The 17,763-nt window shown below is 40.2% G+C and overlaps 1 protein-coding gene across 2 annotated transcripts in view; it reads right to left on the bottom strand.

The window, feature by feature from the left end:
• Positions 1–17,763, bottom strand: part of XPOT (exportin for tRNA) — a 58,013-nt gene that overhangs the window by 18,491 nt on the left and 21,759 nt on the right. For both annotated transcript variants that reach the window (XM_019493086.2, XM_014595911.3), the window contains 9 exons: positions 13,766–13,822; positions 11,355–11,424; positions 6,538–6,756; positions 5,637–5,821; positions 5,075–5,243; positions 3,277–3,513; positions 2,691–2,729; positions 1,525–1,587; positions 149–273 (listed from right to left, as the gene is read on the bottom strand). In XM_019493086.2, the coding sequence (XP_019348631.1) occupies positions 149–273; positions 1,525–1,587; positions 2,691–2,729; positions 3,277–3,513; positions 5,075–5,243; positions 5,637–5,821; positions 6,538–6,756; positions 11,355–11,424; positions 13,766–13,822 (1,164 nt within the window). The remainder of the gene's footprint in view (positions 1–148; positions 274–1,524; positions 1,588–2,690; positions 2,730–3,276; positions 3,514–5,074; positions 5,244–5,636; positions 5,822–6,537; positions 6,757–11,354; positions 11,425–13,765; positions 13,823–17,763) is intronic.

Genomic DNA, 17,763 nt, shown 5'->3' with positions numbered 1-17,763 from the left:
GACACTGATCACTAAAAGTTAAGAAAAATTTACCTGAGAATTTTCACAAAAGCCACGTAAGAAAGCAGTAACCCACATTGCTGTTCAAGCCTAAGCTCTACATAAAACAGAAAAGACTCATAAAACAAACTAGAAGAAATAAACTTACTGAAGCGTAGTGTTAAAAACTCTTCGGACAGAAGCTAAAAGTAACTCTGGTGAGACCTGAGCTAGTCTGTCCAACAGTAGTTTCAGCTGTTTCCTGTACTCCACAAACATTGCTTCATCTTCACCCTGTAACATTATTTCTTCATATAATCCACAGCCATATATTTAAAAAGACAAGCATTTCAATATTACACCTATGCCAAACTTAGCCTAATACAAATTATACTGTGAAAAATTAACTGGGCATCCTTTGAACACAAGTCATCCTAGTTGCTTATATCATAATGACAGGCCCTTTTATTATGTGTTGTACTGTCTTCTGGAAGCTTCAACTGAGATAGGTTCATTCAGGTTCTGGACATGCAGCAATAGAAAGCCCATACCTTGAAAATTTAACATGCAGAGCAAGGATAGCTCAGGTAGCATAGCTAGGCACCAGTATTTCAGCTCAGTTCTCTAGTGATTCAAATCACATTTCAGCTCAGAAATCTAAGTAGTTATCACCCAAATACTAATATCTAAGGGCGCCTATACATGTGTAGGGAGGCTGCTCCGAGCAGACTTGAGTACTGTAATCGAGTCTGCTGGAATGTGATAATTACTGTGCTTCAGCAGACTCCGGCAACAAGTGCATCAGTGTCCTCATGATGAAAAATGGCAGCCGTGTGCTTTAAACTAAGGCTCATTCAATGAGCTTTAGTTCAAAATGTCCCACTGCCATTTTTCAGCTCGGGGATGCTGATACTCGTGACACTCTGGGCACTTTTAATTAGCACAGCTCTCAGAGTTGTGCTAATTAAAGCTCTCCTCCCACCCCCAAGCATGTCTATAAATAACCTAAAGGCCTCTTTTTTTCTTGATGTAAACATAGCCTCCACTGTTTTGAAAAGAAGATTCTTGTATCAAGAGAACAAGTCTAAAATATTTCCTTGGATAAGTTTAAAAAATGAACATTTTACATTTTTAAAAATTTAAATGTTTAAATTTGAAAATAAAGTTACCTGCTCACATAGAGGTTATTCTTCTGTCTTAAAAGAGAAATGCCCAATGAATTGAGCCAGTAGGGACTAACCTTTTTGACAGGCATGCTACAAATTAGCCCCATACTCCCTGCCAGAGTTGCACTCCAATCCCCCTTCCCCTGCCCGACTGGCTACTCTGCTACCTATGCTCCCTGCCTGACCTGTTGCTTTGCTTTCTGCCTCCTACCCCTTTCTACTGCTGTACTGCTTATCCCCCTCCCCTATCTGCACTGAACCACACAAAAAGGCAGCCTGTGCTACTTGTAGCAACCAGGCCACGGGGTGGCCACCCCTGAATCGAACCAACATTTGGCAGCTACAAGAGAATCAAGCTTACTCATACATAACATTCTACCTCATTTTCAAAGTTATATTCTTCATCGTAGGTCAATTTCTTCATAACAGCCAACATAACTGCCTATGTTAAAAGAAAATTGACAAAAATTTATCAGTGTATAGGAAAAGACAAGTAATAGAAAGCTACATATAAAACACAATCTTTGCCCTACTTTTCATTTTCCATACCTCACTTCCATACCTCAATATTGGAGGCATTTTAAAATAGCCAGTGTTTATTTGGACTAAAATAAAAACCTCAAGAAGGCCTAATGAAAATGAGATTCCGCAGAACTTGTGAAACTTGAGATTACCCACATTTTCAGCTTCAATGTTATTTTTAAAAAGGAGAGATTTTATTATAATTGACAATTTCTGGCAAAGCTACATGCCAGAGTTCAACAATAACAAAGTAACTGGACAAGACAGGGAGGCAGAACGTTATTGCATTGGCATATTGGCTCTCATTACTCCAACAAAAGTAAGACTTGTGCTAATCTTCCTATCGTAAAAGCCTCCCTATAGAAGTTTCACCTGTTATCTATACACAGGATGTAAAACCTGAGAAACCAAAGACTTTTAAAAAAAAGAATCTACAAGCAAAATATTTATGATTTCGACTCAATACCTTAAAAGGTCACTAAATGCAGCTCCATCGTAATTAAAAAAGGCCTAGCATAGTAGTTGTTGGTTTTTGTTTTTTTAATTAAAGCTCACCCCATGTTTCAGATGTTAACCCTCTTCATTTTCAGAATGTTACTTTGGGGTATTTATAAAAATTTGCATTAAAAAAACTAGGCTCCAATATCTCTCCAAGAAAAAATATTCAATAAAGGTAAAAACGGAATGGATGAGAATGTTGAGCTTCATGCTTAAGAAATTAAACAAAACTAGATCTGAAGGCCTATAAGCCTTAGAGAAAAACGTGAAGTGACTGACAACTGGATGGAGGGGCAGTAGGTGGAAAAGAGAGCCAATGGGTATAGGAAAAGGAAAAGGAGTAGAGGTGAGACTTTCTGCAGAGAAGGACTTATGTCAGAATCAAAGAGTATCTGAATTTTTCTATAAAAGTCCTTTAAAATTAAAATATTTTTATTTCTGAAAATTTTAGAATGAGTGTTGGCCAAAATAATGTTACTTATGAAATTCAATATTTGGTAAAAAGGAAACTTTAACCACTCTTACCTCTACATTAGTTTTTTGCTGGTCTGATAACGCAGAAAGCTGCAATAAAACATATTTCAAATGTTAACTTTCATTATAAGTGACTTCCCAGTGTCTAACAGTTAGTTGCCTCTATGAAAACTCTTAGGATGTTTCAAGTAAATTTTGAGAACACGCAGGACATCTGATCACATCCTTTAAATCGAGCATAGCTGTATAAAGCAGTATATCTATGGACTAAAAGTTACTGTTAATTACCAAGCTACAAAGCCTTTAAGAAAATACACACTAAGGAAACTTGCAAAGTAAATATTCCTATGCAGTTACAATATTTACTCAAATCTAAGATGAGATTTTCCCCTACCCTCAGTCAGCATGGTGGGGGAGGGAAAGCCATCTTGGATTCAATTGAAGATGACCCTCCCAAAAATGGGATTCTATACATGGAAAATTATAACACATTTATAATTTTCCATGTATAGAATCTAACTTTCAAGGGCTCTTATTATAGTAAAGGTCATTATGGATTTGGGTAAATATAGTAAAACGAATAAGTTGCCATGCTCATATTAATTAATAGTAGTAGTTGGTAGTATTTCAAATCTACCTGTTTCAAGATGTGAAGGTAGTCATAGCAAAACCCAATAATATTAGATGAGATGTCATCATCTTCATGAATTAGCAGTTGCAACATTAGGGCTACTTTTGCTTCAATGGCCTGCAAGGTGTCTTGAGCACTCTTCATATCCCCACTTTTTACCAGTTTTGTCCAGCTGGCTATGAGTGCTTGGCCCATTCCATTAACCAGTTTAGAAAATCTGGCTAGAAAATCCACATCATCTTCCTGCAGGAACACCATGAAACATCATATTTACAACTGTAGCAGAACTTCAGCTACCCCAAATGACATGGATTTATGATTGATACTATATATACTCATACATAGGTACATTGTACATTTAAGAAAAAATGCATCTAATCTTGGTCTAGATGACATTTGACAATGCTGCCTGGCAGATTAAAACATAAAAGCAATGCAAAAATACATTCACTGTTACCAATTATGTTCCAAAATACAGCAACCTGCTCCCTCTTATGGACTGGTTAGTTTTATTCTCATCTCCCTGACTCAGAGTGAAGTCACATAAAAGTTATTTTTTCCGATTCCATTAGAACGTACATTTTGTTCCAACACAAAACACAGAAAAAAGTTGATATTGTACAGGAAAGACCCTATTCAGAAATAACAATTCATAGCTCATTTTAGGAACAGTGGACCAAAAAGATAACTAGGAACTTATTAGTATCAACTCTTCTGTCCTAAAACAAGTAGTTGCAGCAGATTTATGTTTGAATTTGCAGAAACACCAACCAATTTCAAGTAGCATTACTGAAACATCTCCCTTGAGAGAAGTCTTAGAAGGGTAAATGAAAAAAATAAGTATTAGGTATAAAGTTATAATTCTGGTCAAACAAAAAGCTATAAAAATTACATGCAAGACTAAGAGTTGAGTAGCAAAGACCTTCCCTCAAAGCAGCTAAGAAACGGTAAGTGAACCCTGGCATGCGTGTCAGAGCATGGCATGTGAAGGCATTTTGCTTGGCACACGCCCCTCAGGGTGGACAGTGGGGAAGGGACCAGGACTGTGCTGCTAAAACAAGGATCAGACCCCTTGTGGTCATGCCAACTTCTTACAAGTCAAGGCTGTGGGTGTTTTTGGCACTCTGCCCAAAAATGTTGTCAACCCCTGAGCTAAGGGAAGGTTTGCATAGTACAGACTCGCTATTTGCTTTTATAACACACACTTTAAGATTTGAAGAATATTTTTTTCCTGCTTTCAAGCAGCCAGATGGGAGGCAGGAGGAGTGCTTCACATTTCAGAAGATATGTTTTAACCGGAGTCCAAAGGACAACCCCAGAAGAAATGCAGCCCCTTATGCTGACACTGGGCTCCCTATTTAAAAGTATTGCTCATGCCTAAGTAGTATAGCTTTTGTGAGCAATTTAAATTTCTCTATAAAAGTTTTCAAGGTTTTGTGTGACAATAGGCATGAGTAACTAGGTAATCTAAAAACAAAAAATTACAGTAAAGAAATGATGGTGGAAGTGAAAACACGGGGGGGGGGAGGGGAGGGAGAATAAAAGGTACCCCAAATGAAACAAAGAAGAAAAGGAGTTGTAAGAAGCCAAGAAGAAGTCCTAGAACCAGAGATAGAATAAATTATAACAAAAAAATAAGAGATTTAATTAATATAGTGTCATTAAGTACAGTACAGATAAAAATCAGTCCCTCATATCTTTACATGCTTAGTCCTCTGGCAAGTATGTGGCAAAAAAATTTAAAGTCCTGCTTATGTCACTATTTAAAACTTGTCTCTACCCAAAATATTATCAATTTACTAACCTGATCAATACTGAAGAGGCCAGCAGACTGTAACACTTGACACAAAGATTCTACCAATTTTGTTTTATCAACTGGATCCATTCCCTTATTTACAATTTCAAACAAACAGTCACATGCTTCTTCCCGGAGAACCTCTACAGACATGTGACCTAGCAGCATATTTATAAACCTGGAAAAAGACAATAACTTTAATTCACGTACAAACACAATGCAAGTTCACAGACAGACTAAAACAAGTTATACTAATTTACATTTTTCTTTTTCCTACTCTCAGTTTGGCTTCATAGTGCGACTGTTGCAACCAAACGTATACAAAATAATGTATGGAGACTGAAAACAAAACTATACAGCTTAAATACAGATCCATCTCACATTTGTTTTAGAAACATGTAACATACAAGTAACCTGAATATTTATTTCTTGGCAGGAGAGGAGAGCACAGGAAAATGTATGGCACTTTCCCCTTACACATTTTTTTTTTTTTTAATGCAGACTCACAGAAGTGATGCTACAAGGCAGTCATCACCAGTCCTATTACAGGAAGAACAGAAACAACTCTTACCTTTCATTGGCTATCAGGTTCAAGTCTATCCAGGAGACATAAGCTCCAACTACTTCAAGGCACTGGCAGGTCAACTCTGAATTAGTATACTGATAATTTTGTAAGATTTGGTACCATGATTCCACCAGACTTGGAATGCACTGTTCCCTCATGGTGTCTTTCAATAAGGTATTCCTACGGGCCTCCTATGAATAGGAGTGAAGGGTGAGAAAAGTGTTAAGTTTTATATGAAATCACTGAACTTATGCCTTTTACATATTCACATATTCCCCAGATCCTGCATGCCCTTGAAAGATGCAACAAGGTAATTCATAATTCACATGCATTTTCTAGTGTTTATTAATTTAGAAAGAACTCAAAAAAGTTTGTAGTGTGCTTTCCGCAGTATACTGATTCTTTCTTTTCCTCCTGTGTTCATAAAACAATAATGCGTAATAAGCCATTTTCTTTTCTGAAAAGACAAAAATTGCTAAACATTAAATCAGAAGAACTCCTAAAAGACTATATGTAATTTTAAATGTTACACCTTCTGTTATAAAGGTATAGGAGAAACTGGAATAATTTTTTTTGATTTCCTAAATTAAAAGAAACATCAAGTTGTCAACAGTTCACTGGGTTTCCCTTTTGCTGGCTCTCATGTACCAAGAAAATACTGTTCCTAGGTGACACCAATGCACACTGCTTTAAGTCAAACAATCTTTTTCCCCATGCAATGTAAAGATTAATGGAAAAAAATGCATTTGTAAACACAACTGCTGATGTACAGTGTCCCTCTGAGAAAGGTTCTTCGTGGAGAAACACAAAATCGCTTTAAGTCTTTTGCTGAAAATCAGGTAAAAAATATTTCTTAATCCTAAATCATGTTAGCACAATGTAACATGAACAAGACAATATTACTTGCCTCTGATGTGTGAACTACATCCCGGTCTACCAGCTCAGCATCAACAGCCATAAGAATTCTGAGGTACATATCCACTCCTCGAGGGTTAAGATCAACTACTGACAAAATATCAAAAAAAAACTTGGGCCATTTTGTGAGATACTCTGTAACAAACAGCATAGCAAAGACTTGGGCTGCTTTGTTGCGAATAAAAGTTTTTTCTGGCTGGGGATTCACCATCTAAGAGGAAAAAAAAAGTTATATGAAAATATTCTTTTTATGGATCCCCTATCAACTAGAAAAGAATCACTGATTTTCTTTTAGCAGATTGATTCAACACCATCTCAATTCACACATAGGTAAGCTATATGAAAGTTAGTAAGCTTGTAGAGATATATAATTCAGAAAAACAAGCTATTATTTAAAACATTAAGCAGAACTTATCTAAATAAATCACGTTTACTTGAATCCAAGATGAGGTTTTTCTCCCATTTAACATGGGCCTCATCTTGAATTCAAGTCCAAGTTTGAGCGGCAGGAGAGGGCAGGAGGAGGAGGAGGGAGGCAGTGAAAAAGCTACTGCTACTCCAACTGGCCCTGTGCTGGGGCTGGAGTCACAGCCACAGCTGTTCACCTTCCCTAACCCCTGATCCGCTCCCCTCACCAAGCCTCTGACACCTTACTGCTTGCACTCAGCAGCTTTGGCTCAGGCCCTGCTACAGCTTGGGGCAGAGAGCCCAGTCTAGCAGCAGTGCTTGCAGTGATGGTAACTCTGGGCCAGGCAGGGACTGGAGAGTCAGTTTATGATGCTCAGTGGGTGGCAGGGGAGAGGCAGGTGCCAGGGATGCAGGCACTGGAGTTGGGGGTAAAAAACAGGGTATGACAAATACCGGGGGTAGGCAGGGGCCAGGGCATAAAGGCTCTGGATGGGGGAAGTATACAAGACAAGGGGCAAGGGGTCAGACAGCTTGATTTCCCCTGCCACCTGCCCCTCTACCACTGCAGCAGCGTGTGTGGGGGGGGGGGGGGGGGGGAGGGGGGGGGAAGGGAAGTAATGACACAAATTGAAAGATGACCAGCCAATAATTAAATTTTATACATGGAAAATTATAACAAATTTATACATTTTCCATGTATAAAATAATTACTGGGGGTTCATCTTAAATTCAGTCATCTTGGATCCTGGTGATTACAGTTATAGACAGTTAAAGGTGACATTATATTTTCATATGAGGTAGTCACAGGTGTGCAGTGGAAAAAAAGGAGCTTTTGAAGCTGAAGATGCACACATACATAAAGCAGCCTTGACAGTTTAAAGAAAATAAGAGAGCTCTATAAAACACACACTGGTAGTTCTCAACTTATATTTTGCTACCAAAGATACTGCTCGTTTTGAACTACTGCCAATTTTCACTTATTCAGCAAATGAAGATTCCCCATCCTCCCTGTCCCTATACATAGATTCACAGATGTTAGGGTCGGAAAGGACCTCAATAGATCATCGAGTCCGACCCCCCGCATAGGCAGGAAAGAGTGCTGGGTTCAGATGACCCCAGCCAGATGCCCATCTAACCTCCTCTTGAAGACCCCCAGGGTAGGGGAGAGCACCACCTTCCTTGGGAGCCCATTCCAGATTTTGGCCACTCGAACTGTGAAGAAGTTCCTCCTAATGTCCAGTCTTAATCTGCTCTCTGCTATCTTATGGCCATTATTTCTTGTGACCCCCAGGGGCGCCTTGGTGAGTAGAGCCTCACCAATTCCCTCCTGTGCCCCCATGATGAATTTGTAGGCAGCCACAAGGTCGCCTCTCAACCTTCTCTCTTCTTTTCAACCTCCTTCCACAAGCTCCTCACTCAGATTCTAGTATACGTCTTTTTGAAGCCTCTCAGATTGCAATCCCCACTAAATCCCTCTCCTTATTCTTTGTTCCTTTTGGAAGCAAAGCAGCACAGGAAAATTCATAAAATCTTGATAGTTTCAACTTGTACAAGCAGCCTGACAAAAAGAAAGTTGCTGGTATGTGCCCTGATCTACCCTAACCTACTTTAAATTCCTGGTTCTAGCACACTATTGGATTCCACTGGCTTGCATCTCAATTGCATTTCACTTGCAGTAATAGATATGAAGAATAAGAGGTATGGAAATCAAATGTATTGACTGCTATGAAATAGAAATGTATTCCTGTGCCCTCCACTACAGAATGGAAAAATCTCTCTTCAACAGAGTAACTCTACTTTTTCATCATTCCAGAAGTCACTCTTCAATCTCTCAAATAGTTTAAGTACAACACATCATAAACTAATTAACTTCTTTCAAGTACTATGACTTGCATGGAAAAAACAAACACAGACAAAAAGGCCCCCCAAAAAACAAAAACAAGAAAAAAAACACCCCTTAGAGACAAGCAAAAGAAAGCAGTTAAGAGGTTGGAAGGATAGCTTTAACAGAAGCATGCTTAAATAATTAAACATTGACTGACTATTGACTAATTAATATAGGAACATTAAGTAGCCAGACATTTATACGCTCAGCTTTCTCATATTGAATGAAATAGGCAAACATTATCAAGGAGGGAAGAGAGTCATTCAGTATGGAAACCAAAAAGATTTATGTTAGGAATGAAACTAGGGAAATATCCAATATGAAAAAATGCTAGAAAACTTTATTGTTTGATTGTTATAAAACTACACTGGACAACATGCTGGCCAATACACTGGCAGAGAGGTAGGTTAAGATCTTGCCTGTAGGGGTGCACCAATAGAGATTTTGGGGGCTGATACTGATAACCAACTTTTAAGGAGGCATGTTGGCGGATACCAATCTGATTTCTAATACAGTTGTATCCAGCTGATAAGTCTGTTGTGGTGGAAGGGGAAGGGGGAGGGAAGGGGTGTGGGGAAAGGGAAGATCACTGCCCAGATAGGCGGGATGGTACACATTATGGAGCCATGGCTCGTCCAGTGGGGGGCGGGGGCTGCTCTTGCCGCTAAGAGGGCTTGGGGGGGCATGTGCCCCTGGATCTGCATGGGGCAGGGTGAGCAGGTGGGCTGAAGCTGCAAAGCTGGGGCCAGGGCCGCACCAGACTCTTTTTAGCTAAGGCTGGGTTCTGGGCAGATGGCAGAGGGGTTATGGCTGCAGCCACTCCAAATTTTGCCATAGCCCCCTCCCCAACCTCCCTCCTAGCACCAACGCTGCTTTCCCACTATAACCCCAGTTCTTCCTGGTGCGTGGCTGGAGGCAGGGGTTGAGTGGGGGCTGCCCCAGGTGGATGACAGCAGCACTGGAAGGGGGGGCTTCGGGGGAGGAAGAGATGCAGCAAAGTTTGAGGTGGCTGCAGCCCTCCCCATAGCCCCCCTCCCAGCACTGCTGCTGCCTGCCCCAAGCCCAGCCCCTGCCAAGAAGAGCCTGGTGCACCCCTGGCTGCAGCCCACAGCTCCAGCCCGCCCGCCCCTTGCAGATCCGGGGGGGCACACCATACCTCCCCCCTCAGAGGAGCTATGGTTCCATCCCATGCCCTGCCCCATCCGGGCAGCGCTTGCCCCAGTCCCTGCCTCATTCCCTCCCACACCACAGTGGGCGTTGATCTGCGCTCCCATACCCTTTCCCTCCCCCTTCCTCTACAACGGACTTACTAGCTGCACGCAGCTCTCCAAGCTGCCCAGCTGTGTTCACAGATTTCATAGACATTAGGGCTGGAAGGGACCTCAGAAGATCATCGAGTCCAGCCTCCCTGCCCCAGGGGCAGGAAGTCAACAGGGGTCATAAGATCCCAGCAAGATAAACATCCAAATTTCTCTTGAAGGCGTTCAAAGTAGGTGCATGAACCACCTCTGGTGACAGTCTATTCCAGACCTTGGGGGCTCAGACAGTAAAGAAGTTCCTCCTTATGTCCAGCCTGAAACAGTCTTAGAGGAGTTTATGACCATTTGACCTTGTCATCCCTTGGGGCGCTCTGGTGAACAGACGTTCCCCTGAATCCTAGTGAGCACCCCTTATAAACTTATAGGCAGGCATCAGATCACTCCTGAGCCTGCACTTTTCTAGGCTGAAGACTCTCATAGCTCTCAACCTCTCATCATAAGGTCTGTTTTCCTGACCTCTGATCATGCACGTGGCCCTTCTCTGGACTCTCTCAAGCTTCTCCATATCCTTTTTGAATTGTGGAGCCCAAAACTGGACGCAGTACTCCAGCTGCGGCCTCACCAAGGCTGAGTACAACGGGAGAATGACGTCCTGGGATTTCCTCATTGCCTGCACGCTCTGCTGTGGGTGCATGCACACATGGGCATGTATCAGCCAAATTATCAGCTGCATTGGGCTGATTTCCAATACAGCCAATTTTCTTTATATCAGTGCTGATCTGATATTGAACCGACATCTACTTGCCCGTCTCTATGGCTAACTTTTCCAATATCCAGAAATTAAAACAACGGGAATATCCAGAACAAGGAAGACAGTGCACCAATAAACTACAGCCAAATTATACCTGCAACAGGAAGACTTTAATGCTTTAAGGTAACTGACAAGTGATTCCATGACATAGGGGGTATGAATAAAAAGCAGCAGTATCATCTCAAGAGACAAAACATTAAACATGATAGTATAAACCTGACTAAAATAAGTAATTTCAAAACATACACCAGCCTGTACAGGGCTTTTTTGTTAGATCACGTTTGAACTCATTTTTCATCAAGTAGTTAAATCTTTATTAAGGGTACAAAGAAAACAAGTTTTAAACCTAGTTTCAAACCTTTAAACTGGTATGGGAAATATAATAGTAAACCTGATTAATAAATTTGTTCTGTATAAACAATTGTAAAAGTGAAAAAAAAAATTACCTGAGCTTGTAGCCATGTTATAAGCGTTTCCCTAATTAGCTGCTGCTGGACTTCAGTAAGTTCAGAATATCTGTAACAATATACCATTCAAATAAAAAAGCAATTTTGTTGCGCGTTTGCTTGCTTAGTTCAAGTTTAAATATAGGCAAAGCTAAATAGTTACTCAAATACTGTACTGCTTTCAAAGCCTTTCATTTCATAGAAGAATGAAAGGCTTACCACAGAAATTCACACTCACACATTACAGAATGAGACTGCCAAATATTTAGTAACTTATTTAAAAATCCAAGCTATTTGACATCTTATTCTAATGCTCTGAGCTCATTGTCATGCTGCGGTCATCTTCTGCTCTAGCACTAGCCTTCCTTACAGCCTTTTCATATCATCTATTAGGTATACTAGTCATGGTGTTACTACAATGCCACCTCTTATAAATGCCTACACAAAACTTGGCAGAGGGAGGCTAGGAAAGGGGCAACAAAAGGCCAATAAGAAAAACTATAAGGACAACACAAAAAAGGATTTTACGCTGAGAAGATTAATATTTTAAATTATTTTAAAAAATCTTGACATTGAAAGGAAAGTAATGGTTGGTATTGTTCAACTCCGAGCAATTTAATTACAATACTGCATTTACATTAAGATAATTTATTGCATTTGTGATATTAATAATGAAAAACTGAAGGTCATTCCAAATACCAGCAATCCTCTGAGTTAAATTCAGCTGTCCTGAACAAGTTTATTTTTCAAAAGATAAATGTTATACAGGTCACTTTAAAATTCAAATGGCTCTTGCCTGGTTATCATCAGCTTTTTTAAAAACAGAGCCACAACTCTTCATCTTGATTTAAACACAATATATGTAGCATGCTAATCAAGTCAATTTCTTTACTAAAAGAAATCTTAAAACACATTCAAAAACACTACACAACACAACTGGTTTGATATGATTTGAGAGTGGAACTGGGCCTTGTTACTCATTTCCTAGACTCCCCTTGCCTAGTTTTGTATAATCATCACAGGCAGCACTGTGGCAACACCTGTAGTTAAAGCTGATGCTTTCCAATACAACCCTGTTTCCAGTTGCTAAAAGCTTTGAGTGATTAAAGTTTGCAACAATCTCCATGCAGGGCATCAGCCTTCTGTTAAATGTTTAAGCTGCCACCGTGATGAAAAAACAAGGAAAAATATTGTTTTGTCCACATCAATGAACTTTTTATTATTTTAAAAGCTCTAACACCTCACTAAAATGAAATAGATACTAGAACGTGTAGCAGGGAAATGGCCTTCTGATTATATGCAATTCCCACTCCAACTGACCCACTTTGGGATGTGGGCCATACTTGGCCGACAGATTGCTGGTACAGATAGTGTTTGCTGGTTTTGTAAACGGTCCCTACATCATTTGCTGTAGATACTGGGAAGTATTGTGAATGAGAAAGAGAATGGTCAAAAAGTTTCCACAGCTGGACCACTAACCAGGTTTTCCTCATTTTGTGGTTGTCCAACCTCTCTGAAGAAATGCCAAGTACACAGGGGGCTCAATTAGAACAGAGCCTTGAATAAATCTATTATAAAAATTCCAAGTACCTTAGAGAACCAAAATCTCTAAAGCGTGGCAATACAAATTAATGTAAAAGTTGATAGGTTTAGCCTTAAATTCTCATTTGTTCTCAGCCATAAAAGGAAAATGAAATACCACTGATTTTGATAGGAGCATTGAAGTATGGACAAATACATAAAACATCTCACATGAATGAATTTATAATACTTAGCACAAAAACTCCCAGGACTTTGGGAATTTTGGTCTTGTGCAAAGTATCAATGGTGTGAAGTAAATAAGTTCTAGGGCAACACAAAGAAAAGAAAAAAAAGAGAATGGAAGATTGAATAACTAAAAGCTCATGTATGTCACTAGGTAATTAAAGACAATGCGCAGGCATAATAGAGATAAATAATTTTTCTACAGACAATCATAATCTCTGGCTTTCCTTTACTTCTGATGCTTTAAATTTTCAATCGTAATGCTTTACTTAAATTTTTAGCAAAATAAGTTTTATCAAAATATATCAATATCTTTAAGTCCCCAAAGCTATGCTAGACTCCTTTACTGGTGCTTAAAGTTAAAATAGTAGTAAAACAAAACAGAATGTTAATGAAAGCCATATGTCCCTGTTCAGTTAGGAGATGGACTTATCAACGTAGTCAATATACATCATGATTCAAAACCAAAACTAAATGAAAGCTGGCTAAAAGGCTGAATAATTGAGGTTTCACTGTCTAGTTCTTAAAGAAAAAATAACTTTGGAGGTCACTACTGCAGCTTTAAATCTTATTTTCTTTGCCAAGAGAGGTTAAGTGGGAAGTTAAAAGAAATTCACATTATAAGCATAAAGAAGAAAATCTCTTACTTGAATTTAATTTGATGTTCCAGAACTTGAAAGCAGAAGAACTTGATGTGATCATCACTGTAACAATGAAAGAAAAAAAACACATTTAATACAACAGCAATAATGCAGCTTTTTTTTCCTCCAGAAAAAAGACACTCCTTGAACTATGCAAACAGTAATCTCTGCTAAAGGTGCAAAATTACTATATCATCATGTTGCTGATGGAATATTTACATTGCTTCAGCAGTCCATGAGAATGAGCTGCCATTATGCATAATAAGGTTTGATTTTTTTCCCCTGTAATAACTTATTGTATTTAGACAAATATAAGATGACCCTGATTATAAGATTCTCCCTCCCTATTAGATTCTACATATGGAAAATTTATAAATTTGATAGAATTTTCCAGGTATAGAATCTTATCATTGGAGGTTTGTCTTGAATTTGTCCCCTCCCACTGTATAATAAATCAGTGTCAGGTAGCCCTTTGACCTCTGCCCCTTCGACTTTTTCCCCCTGCAATTCCTTCACTCCCTCCTTTCTGTCAGACCCTGCTCTCCCTGAGCACCTGGAAGCAAAGAGTGAATTTGAAAACACTCACCTTGAATAAACATAGCTATAGCAATTTGCATATAGTACCCGTAGATTTTAGTTCATCCAGAATTGATGCATTTCACCTCTTTTTGAAACTGCTGCGAATTTTAGCACACACTCCTTAGGAAGCACTTGGGCACTTGCATACAGAAATTGGTGTGTATATAAAGATCTCTATATATATTGATTTTTTTCTATATATATATAAAATATATACATATATACACATATATATATCGTTATATATAACTATTTATATAGACAGATATACATGCACACAGACACAAATACACACCAACTAGAATATCGTTCTTCACAAACCTTAACCCACTTTCAAAACCTTAGACCTGTCCCAAAAAACTTACACCCATGTACATTACAATAACCACACCCATCCATCCATCCATATTCCTTTTCTCAGTTCAATTAGACTGTCTCTTGGTACTAGCCCCAGTTGCGAGCTTTAAGCTCTCAGTTCATTCAGTGTCACCATCACTAGTGATTCTGCTAGTGATGCTAGTGATTCTGCTGCTTTTGTCATTGCTGCTGTCATAGTCACTATTGCTTGTTCACTTCCCCTTGAGAGAGGTCTTTGAAGAGCCTGTGCCAACTGTCCCTCTGCCAGGCAGAGTTGCCCCAGCCTCTGGGAGCATGTGGCGTTCATGTGTGTGAACTCCAGTCCTACCACCAGAAATTGGTAGGACAGGATGGAGAGGATGCTGTGACCACCCGCAGGTAGCAGCAGCAGCAAGCAAAGAGCTCTCGCAGGCAACTGCAGCCGTGTCAGCAGTAAGGGTGACGAGTACTGACCAGCAACCACCTGCAGATGCCGCCGGCAGTGACCGCCTGCAGACGCTGCCGGTGGTGTTGGCAGCGGGGGCGGAGGGGGGGAAAGAGGGCAGGCGCTGCGGGGTGACCACCCACAGGTGACACCGGCAGCGTCAGCAGTGCTTTTCTCAGGGAGCGCACTGCCAATCTTAGGGGGCACACGTGCACCCCCTCCATGTTGCCAATGTTCGTGCATAACCATTTTAACCTAGTCTGCAACCTTGAGTTTTGTGTGCCTGTACATCAGGAGGCTCCTGGACTTCCACAGGGTGCTCCTGATGCAGGACACAAACTGATTGAAGCAGGCTGTCAGGCTCCCTTGGTGTTTAGTCAGATGCCTGTATAGTGCTGCTTCTCTCATCATCCGTCTGACCCCTGTCACCGTTTCACAGAGTTGATTTACCTTTTTCCACACCTCCTTGGTGTACAGGCAGAGCCATAGAATGTGGTTGATAATTTATTTTGCACCTTGGCAGATTACCGTAGTGCAGCTAGGTTGACCTCTCTGCCCCTCTCTGGGTCTCCATGCTCTCACTGGGAAAGCTTGATGAGCTACTAGCCAGTTCAGGTCTCTGTGCTCTTTCTGCAGGTCTTTGTTGAAGATCCACTCCCTGTGGGCAAGGTACACGAGCCAGATCTGTAAACTGGCGACTGACGCAGATTCCAAAACAGCCTTTCTTGTTAGGTATTTTGCAGGACATCCAGACAGCGGGAGGAGCAGGGGGGCATACATGCTGACCAACAGGAGACCATGGATCATGGAGCAACTGTGGTTCTGTAAGGTCCTGAACAAGTTCTGCAGTAAGCACAGGCTACAGAACAAAGGTCTAACCATAGGAAGATAGAGGAGGCAGTCAGAGCCAGAGACATACTATCACCCATTGAACTGCTCCCTGGTGACCGTTGCCAAGCCCTGCATGTGTGTTCTTCTGGAATGCCAGAAGAGAAAGTTTGTCTAGATCTGAACTGCACAAAACAAGAGATGGCAGGGGATGGGGGCTGCAAGACTTAGGACTATTTGTTTATGCAAAATATGTAAGAGCAGTATGCAAGGTGGTAACAGAGGGAGCGCATATCACCTGATTTCACACAGCTGCAATTTTGAGGAAATGGGGAGTATATCAGACCTCTTTGAAGAGTCCATGGGCATGGCAACTGCTGATTCATTATATCAAGATGGAAGGTTTCATGCAGAGATGTAAAATAGGGATGGTAGTGCTGGACGTCCTGAGGGATCATAAAGAAATTGATAAAAACAGTAAGGGAGAGATACAGGGTGGCACTAGTGGCAAACTTCACAGAAGAATAAGTGAAGGTGAGGGGAGTAGGGGGAGTTAAACAACTAAAAGGGGAACATGAAGACCTAGCATGGATGGCTATAAGAAATATCTTGCTGATGAGACAGGTACAACAGATGGAGCTTGATGAGTTGATGAGTTCATCAAGGTGCCCAAAAGACAGGTGCAGGGAAGAAAAAACAGTGGGGCATGTTTTGGGAGTGTATATATGCAAAGCAGGTGTGGGAAAGGGTCCACCGCTGAGTGTCACCAAAATAAACCTGTTGTTAGCAAAGAAGATGGTACTATATGGACTCATACTGAAGGGACTGGAGGAAATGTTATTAAGGACTCTATTAGCATGTATTAAAACTAGTTTATAGAAAGTAAGAAACTTTTTATAAGGGTTTAGTTTTTAAGGGATTGGCTTTTACTGAAAGAGTCCCTCTGAAGCTGGAACTGCAAGAATTACATCAATCAGGACATGGAAGAGATTGGAAAAGAAGAGATGGAGAGAAAAGGACTGGATACACATGTTCATTGAACCAGCAGAAAAGACTGATTGGAGGAGCAGCGAGTTTCAAGTGGTTACTGTGGTAATAGTTTTTCATGGGGTTCTGTATGAAGAAAATAGTTCTGTAAGAGTTTTTTTGTGGGAGGTTTATGTATGTTAAGGGTTTAATATATCTAGTTATAAGTTTTGGTAAAACAAGAATGCTTAATATGTAAAGCTTTGTAAGTGTAGGGTGCTAAGCGCACTTTTATTAAAATTTGTGAATAAAAAAAATATATAATTTTAAAAAAAGGTTCCCATTAGTATTTTTGGCATTGGGGAGGGTGTTAGAGCTTACTACAATACCACTTGGAGAGACTGGAGCATTTCCAAGCCCACTGTTTGCTCCTTCCTGGGGGAAGCAACTGCCTGTGTGTTTTTTTTTGTCTTGGGGTTTTTATTTTTTGGGGGTTTGTTTGTTTTTTTTAAAGGGACACATAGGGAAAAAAAGGTTCCCAACACCATATTTGTCCAATATGGGCTGTAAACTTTATAGTCATGCTCAGTGTTGGCCGCATTTAAATCAATTTCATAGTTGGTTTTCGTTGTTGAGCACGTGCTGCTTTTTGCAGCAGTTCAAAAAATAGACAATGTATTTACGTTCAGTTTCCCTGTATGCAAATGTAAGATGAAAGGATCCCCCCCCCCAAATGCTGATTGGGTGGTGGGGGAAAATCTAATCTTGTATTTGAATAAATATGGTATTTGTTTTATGTTGCATTTCATTCATTTTGGTAATATTTTAATTACATAACTTAGTCAATTAA

This window comes from Alligator mississippiensis, chromosome 4, assembly GCF_030867095.1.
Source record: "Alligator mississippiensis isolate rAllMis1 chromosome 4, rAllMis1, whole genome shotgun sequence".
Lineage (NCBI taxonomy): Eukaryota > Metazoa > Chordata > Crocodylia > Alligatoridae > Alligator > Alligator mississippiensis.
The sequence above is the reverse complement of the archived record's forward strand: the minus strand, read 5'-3'. Positions and strand labels throughout refer to the sequence as shown.